Source organism: Chrysochloris asiatica, unplaced genomic scaffold (assembly GCF_000296735.1).
Source record: "Chrysochloris asiatica unplaced genomic scaffold, ChrAsi1.0 scaffold00001, whole genome shotgun sequence".
Classification (NCBI taxonomy): Eukaryota; Metazoa; Chordata; class Mammalia; order Afrosoricida; family Chrysochloridae; genus Chrysochloris; species Chrysochloris asiatica.
The window spans coordinates 63,296,263-63,304,055 of record NW_006408519.1 but is presented as its reverse complement, the minus strand read 5'-3'; the positions used below and the strand labels follow the sequence as shown (position 1 = coordinate 63,304,055).

Sequence of the window (7,793 nt, the reverse complement as noted above, 5' to 3'; positions counted from 1 at the left end):
TTAGCAGTCCACTGCTTATCCTGCAGTGCCACATCTCTTCCCATTGTTGTTGTTTTTGAGTGCTGTCAAATTGGTTCCAGTCATAGTGACTTTGTACGGAGTTTCTCTGAAGCAGCTGGTATGTTTGAACTGCTGACCTTGTGATTAGCACTCCACTGCTTATTCTACATTGCCACACCAGGATTCCGTATCTCCTCCCGTGGTGGTGGTGGTGTGCCGTGGAGTTGGTTCCAACTCATAGTGACCCCTGCATAGAGTTTCTGAGGTTGTAAATCTTTACGGGAGCAGAAAGTGTTGTCTTTCTCCCATGGATCAGCTAATTAATAGATTCAAATAGCTGACTCTGCAGTTAGCAGCCCAGTGTGTAACACACTAAGCTACCAGGGTTCATATCCATGTGTATAGTTTAAGTTGTTGAAAATTGGTATTTGAAATGAATAAATTGTTTGTATAGTAAAATTCTATGATGTAATTGCCAGCATAGTTTCTATCACTAAGATTGATTTGATCGATTTCAGATTAAAGAAATTGGTAGCATTTGTTCTTCTTTATTGGCTTTAGTGATTGGTGCATACATTTGAATAATAGTGGTATTAACTGGTCATTCTTGTAGGCTTATGATTATTATCCTATCATAGACAGGATTGTACTTCAAAATAGGTCTTGAAATGCTCTTTTTGATATTGAATGCAACACAATTCCTCTTTAGTTTGATGTTTCTACCATAGTAAAACATGACTGTCTGATTCAAAATGGCCAATGTCTGTCCATTTTAGCTTACTAATGCCTAGGATATTGATCTTTATGTGTTTCGTTTCATTATTGCCAGTTTCCAATTTTCCTAGATTCATATCTATTATTAATGGATGTTTGCAGTTGTTTCTTCTCAGTTTGAGTTGTGCCCCATCAGATTTGCTCCATTCATGTCATTAATGGCAACTCTATTGTGAGAAAGCAGCTCTTCCCCAGTTGTGTGTTGAGTACCTTTCAACCTGAGGGGCTTACCTTCTGGAACTATATCAGACAATATTCTGCTGCTATTGTAATTTCACTGACTTAACTTTTCAGAAGTGGTCTCCTCTCCTGCTTCCTAGTCTGTCTTAATCTGAAAGATGTCACTGAAACCTGTATACCATGGGTGACCTTCCTGCTGGTATTTAATACTGGCAGCATAGCTTCCAGCAACACACAAATCACCACAGTACAGCAAACGGATAGACTAGTGGTGCCATCTACCTATAGATCAGCTGCATTCAGTTGCCTTCTGTTGCCTTCAACTATGCACTCCTCCTTTTGTCTTCCTCTGCCTCCATTTTTTTGTCTTTTTTTTGTGTGTGTATGCCAACTACCCACTGGTAACCATCAAATAATGTTTATTTTAGTGTGAAAACGTTTTCTTGACATTTTTACGATAGTGGTATCATAGAATATTTGTGCTTTTGTGACTGACTAATATTTTAGCATATTGTCCTCCAGGCTCATCCATGTTTTGCAAAGTCATTTCTATTCTTTAACATTATATAGCATTTCACTGGTGAATGGACCTAAGTTTGCTTATCCATTCCTCCATTTGTAGACATTTAGGTTATTTCCATCTTGTTCCTATTATGAATAATGCTGCATGTGTATATCTATTTGTGTCAACAACACTTTTTTAAAGTCCTATCATCTGTCTATGTATGTGGGTATGTGGGTGTACATGTCTGCAGTTCAGGGCAGAATTCTTGTCTGGAGACACAAGTTTAGAAGTCTTACTTAGGTTATAAAATAATTTTTCCTTGATATGTTCATTTGAATTGAACTCTTTACTGAAGAAAGTATTGGTAACAACCATCAAGATCTCATAATGTATATACTGTCGAGTCTTTAAAAAGATTTTTTTTAACAAAAAGTGACTAGGAGTACATGGGAAGTAGGGTTAAGAAAGAGTCATGAGATAATTGGCTAGAGGTTAGAAAGCGGCGTGAGGTATGCAATTGGTTATGTTTTGTATCAACTATGTATTAACTAGTTCTGGGTACTAGTTAAATGGATATATTGTCTTTGTGGAAATTCATCAAGTTGTAGAGTTAGGATATATGCACGTTTCTGTATGTGTCTCATAGTTGCTTTATATGCTGCTTAAAAATCCTTGAAAAATAAACTACATAAACAGTGTGCTATTTAAACATAAGGAAGGGAATGATCAGTATTATCCATAAATTTTTAATTTAAAGAACACTTTAAACAAATAGAAATATAGTAAGAGAGCTTTCTAAAAAAGATAAAGCACAAAAATATGTATTTTGTCTTTCTAAGGGAAATAGCTTTGTGTAGGAACCAGGGTGAAGAGTAGCCATTTAGTTAGAAGGGGCATTCATTTTCCAAAACTCAAAGTAAATATATATGGGTGATCGGTCAGTACGCCTAATTACCATATGGAGCTGACTTTTATCATGTGTCCATCGTTCAGACTCAAAAGCTTTGAAGCTGATTTATTCTCCCCCCATTTTTTTTTTCTAATTAGCACCTTCTAACAAGAATGTCTCCTTTGTATTCCCATTACTACTTACCTGTATGTGTTAAAAAAAAATAACAAAATTACAGTATTCTTTTTCCCCCCCTGCTGATTTTCCCCCTGAAATTTGAAAAATAATTCTTCAGGGGAGAAAAATAAAATGGGAAAATGATCTATAGTCATCATACAGTAATGAGCTGTCTCTAGGGCAGCACTGTTTAAAAGAAATATGTGAGGCACAAATGTGAGAGATATTTGTCGTTTAAATTTTTCTGTAGCCACAATTTTAAAAATTGTAAGAAAACAGGTAAAGTTCTCTTTTTATTTTATTTAGCATTGCATATCCAAAACATGATTTTAATGTTTAATCAATATCAAACAGTTTTAATGATATAATTTGACATTTTTTTCTTACTAAGTCTTCTAAATCCAATGTGTATTTTGTACTCACTGCACATCTCAGTTTGAACTTACCCATATTCCTCGTGCTGAGTAACCACATGGGGCTAGAGTGTAGCTCTTAAGCTACAACTGGAAATGATTGCACAGCCAGCTTCAAGAAAACAAATTACTCTTTTTCAGAATTTCACTCATTAAGCACATATTTATTAAGTACCTTACATGTGCCATGTATTTAGCTTACCCCAACTACTGTAGCAAAACCTGCTAGGAAATGTTTTGTTGATATTCTGTCATAAATAGCACTTCCTCAAAATAAGTTTTAAATTATATTTATAATATTAGTTTTTCACAGTATATGCTTTAAAAAATATATTTACTTGCTTCAACCACATTTTTCCACTTACGAGCTTAGATTGTTGTTGTTAAAGGACATCGAGTAGGTTCCGACTCACACCAATCCTATATAGGGTTCCAAAGAACGAGAACAGCTGGTGTGTTTAAACTGCCAACCTTGCGATTCAAACTGACCTTGTGGCCCAGTGCCTATCCTACAGCACCACCAGGAATTCTAATAACTTTAATTACAAAAAATTTATCAACTATTGGAGCTTTTTTAGTTTCATTTTCAGCCTTGAAAAATTAAAACAATGTTGAATGTATTTGAAAAATTTGCTTGGTAGGTACAGAGTATAAAAATTAAATATGTAGGAAAGGAGTGGCTGTTTCTCCATAACTTTTTCAAGCATGGCTGATTTTTTTGTAAATTTTAGAATATGTTGACGTAAAACATTGTGAAAATTGATGAGTTCGTTGGTATTAGTGTGCACAGAAAACGCATTTTGTTTCAAATTTCATATCCATGTATTTCATTTCAATCTTGCTTTGGGTGACATTTTGATTACTTGTACATATTTATGATCTAAATAATTTCTATATTTTCATATCATAGTTTTCATAATATTCCTATGTGATTATGTCTTTAAGACTAATATTCATAGATGTTGATATAAAATTATAGAGCTTGATTACTTAATGTATCCTTAATACTGAGAACTTAAAGGTATCTCATATTTAACCCTTACATATATAAACTTAAAAGAAGTGATATTAAATGGTTATAATCTGAGTGATCAAATGAAAGATTTGATTTGAATTTTTATTTATTTTTACTTCTCTTTCTCCTTTATTTTTCCTCTTCTACATAGGTTTATAAAATACTAGTAAAGAAAACTCCAGAAGAAACCTGGGTAGTTTTTAGAAGATACACTGACTTCTCTAGACTTAATGACAAGGTAAATAATAAATTCAAAGCCAACTTTTCAATTTTAAATTATTTCCTATCTGTTCCTTACACTTCTTTTGTACTTGTGTTTCTTCTTGCTGTTAATCGAGTCGAAGTGTTCTACTGCACTTTAGTAACCTGAACTCCCATCTGTATCCATAGCTTTATTTTTATAAAGAAAACATTTTTTAATGAAAAAGTTTAAAACTGCTTCAAGAAAATAAAAGTGATTATATAATTTTGTAGATTTGGGGGAATATACCTAGTAAGACCTCCAAATTTTACGATTACAAGCAAATGAGTAATAAATATTTTGACTCTTTCTTATTACTGCATGACCTACAACCACAAACTCTGAGTTTAAACAGCATCAGCTTTGTACCTCATAATTCTTCCAGTGGGTTCACCAGGCTCACTACTTAGGATCTCATGAGGTCAAAATCAAGGTATTGGCCAAACTTGACACTTACCTGGAGTCTAGGGAACAGTCATCTTCTAAGCTCATTGAGACTGTTGGCAGAATTCAGTTCCTTGAAGTCATAGGATCAAGGTTCCTGATTCCTTGCTGACTGATAGGTTGTTTTTAGAGACAGCACTCTAGTTCTTGCATGTGACTCCTCCTTCTTCAAAGTCAGCAACAGTACATCAAATCCTTTTTGTGCTTTGAATCTCTTTGACTTTTCCTCTGCCAGAAAACTCTGCTTTCAGAGGGCCAGTGTGATAAGATTAGACCCATGCAGCTAATCTCTCCAATTTAAAATTTTTAACTTTAATTCTGGAGTCCTGATGTGGCACTGCTGGGTAATACATGGAACCCCCTGAACCGCAAGGTCAATTTGAACTGCAAGGTCGAAAATTCAAACTCACCAACCTTGCAATCCAGTGCGTTAACCCAAAGCGCAACACTTCTTATGGAACCAACCTGTTGGCACTTAATAACAACAATTACCTTAATTCTGTCTGAAAAATTTTGTTTGCTGTGTGGTACAGGGAGGGGTAAGCACTCTGCTACTAACAAATGGGTCGGCAGTTCAAACCCACTAGTAGTCACTCTATGGAAGAAAGATGTAGCAGTCCCTTTACATAAAAAGTGTGGCGCTTTGGGTTATTTCTCTGGACTGCAAGGTTGGGTCAAGCCAACAAGCAGCTGCTTGGAAACCCTATCTCCATGGCACTTAGTAACAACAACAACATATTTAAAGAGTAAGGAACCAAGGTAGTGTTGTGGGCTAGCCATTAGGCTACTCACTGCAAGGTCAGCCCACCATCTGCTTGCTATTCATAAGAAAGATGAGGCTATCGGCTACTCCCACAAAACTTAGTCATGGAAACTTCCTGTGAGTTGGAATCAACTCTATTAAATCAACTCTTTAATAGTAAAGAAAGCTTACAAATAAATAGCTAAAAGTGAACAAAAAAGTAGAAAATACAACAGATGATGTGAGTAGAAGAGTAATTAATAGGGAAATATAAATTAATTTGATATTTAATAAAAACTCTAAGGAAAGAAAATTTTTTTAATGTTTTCACCTATTAAGGTGATAAACATTTAACTAGTATTATTACTGAATAAGCCTTCCTAAAGTTTTGTATAATCACATGTGTGAGATTTACCCTATATTCCAACTCAGCAATCCTGTATAGAGTTCCCAAGGCTGTAAATCTTTACAGGAGCAGAAACCTTCATCTTTCTCCCACTGAACAAAAGAAGGACTTGAACCGCTGACCTTGTGGTTAGCAGTCCAGTGTGTATCCTACAGAGCTACCAGTGCTCCACATATGCAGTAGTAGGTAATTGTTTAAATAAATTGCTGTCCAGAGAGCTAGAGGAAGATTGCAGAAGGTAGTTGGAGACTTGTTGGTATTTTGGAAGCCAAGAGAAAACCCATTTGTCCAAAAGAAGCAAGTGGTTTATGGTGCTGCAGAGAAACCAAGTAAAATTCCCAGAGAACATCAAGAAATTACTCCCTTATTTTGACAGGTGTTTAGTAGAGAACACTTCAATGGTTCTATCCTTTCCTATTTGTCACCTTTATTTGCCTCCATTGGATTATATAAAACTTCTACAGTTAGTATGTTCTTTTAATGTTTGCCAATGTGACACTCCATTTATGATTTAGCAACTGTTTGGCTTCCAAAATATTTCTGCTACTCTGAAAACCTCAGGTTCAATGTAAAAGGTATTATATAAAATGTCAAACTATTTTAGCTTTTATTAAGGTGTTGTTAAAGTGTCTTATATAGTATGCCAAGATATTTTAAGTGTTATTTATAATGTAACACCATCGTATATGAATTTTATTACTGTTCCTTAGCTCTATATATTACACTCATGATTAAAAGCCTATAATTCTTTACTACTGATTTTTTTTTTTTAGATAATTAAGCAGGAAAGTCAAACCAATTCATGAATTTACCAAATACTTAAGTGGAATTCTTAGCTTTCTTTTAAAATTATTATAATTTTGTTCAAACATACTTAATTTTAAATAGTTTCAATTTAAAATTACTTCATCCTTTATTACTGAAAATTTTCTTTTTTTAAAGTTTGACTATCATTCAGTGTTTGCCTCAGTGTATCTTGCTAGATTTATCTTTATTGCTAAAATATTTCTTACGTAGACAATCTGAGATTTAGACAATTCCTATGCTTTTTTAAAAGGAATACTAGTAGGAATTTAATATAAATATAATAGATTTCTCTTTGACAAGCTCAAGTTGGTCACTTAAAATTGATGTCTAAATCTTTTAGAGGTGCCGAAAAGAGCTTCACCAATCACCAGCTTTTATTGGCAAGAATCAAAATGTATGTTAAATACTAGCAGACAGATAGGGTAAACTACAGTTAATACTTACATAATTTAAGAGTTCTGGTGACGCTGTAGGATAAGCACTGGACTACTAACTACAAGGTCAGCAATTCAAACCCACCAGCCACTCCAAGGGACAAAGGTGAGGCTTTCTAAAGCTCCTCTAAAGATTTACCTTTAGCAAAACTTTTTTTTTTTTTTTAAGTTTTGCTAAAGTTGCTCTGGTAGCGTAGTGGTTACGAATCAGGCTGCGAACCTTAAGGATAGCAGTTCGAAAATACCAGCTGCTCTGCGGGAGAAAGATGAGGCTTTCTGCTCCTGTAAAGATTTACAGCCTCGGAAACCCTGTACAGGGTCGCTATGAGTTGGAACTGACTCCACAGCACATAACCAACCAACCAAACAGCCATAATAGCTAGCATATAGTAGTCCTGGTATGGTGCTGTGGGTTAATGCGCCAGACTGCAAAGTTAGCTTGAACCTCAAAGTCGGTGGTTCAAGCTCACCAGCCGCTCCTCTGAAAACCTATACAGACTTACTGTGGGTTGGAACCACTTCGACAGCTCTTAACAACAACGACAACAATCCATAATGGTTCAATATGCAGTGTTCTGGTACTATCTGAGAGTATTTCACTGCTATTCATAAGGTTTTCAGCAACAGTCTGCCTCTCCTTCTTCCTAGTTTGCTGTAGACTACAAGCTCAACTGAAACCTGACCACTATGGGTGTGCCCTGCTGGTATTTAAAATACCACTGGCATATCTACCAGCATCACATCAGCACACAGGCCACCACAATAC

At 35.2% G+C, this 7,793-nt stretch overlaps 1 protein-coding gene across 2 annotated transcripts in view; it reads left to right on the top strand.

Moving 5' to 3' along the window:
• Window positions 1-7,793, top strand: part of SNX16 (sorting nexin 16) — a 65,484-nt gene that overhangs the window by 20,265 nt on the left and 37,426 nt on the right. Inside the window, exon 3 of one of the 2 annotated variants that reach the window (XM_006830818.1) lies at window positions 4,105-4,191. The exons of the other annotated variant lie outside the window; for it this stretch is intronic. Within the exon in view, the coding sequence (XP_006830881.1) occupies window positions 4,105-4,191 (87 nt within the window). The remainder of the gene's footprint in view (window positions 1-4,104; window positions 4,192-7,793) is intronic. 2 annotated transcript variants of the gene reach the window in all.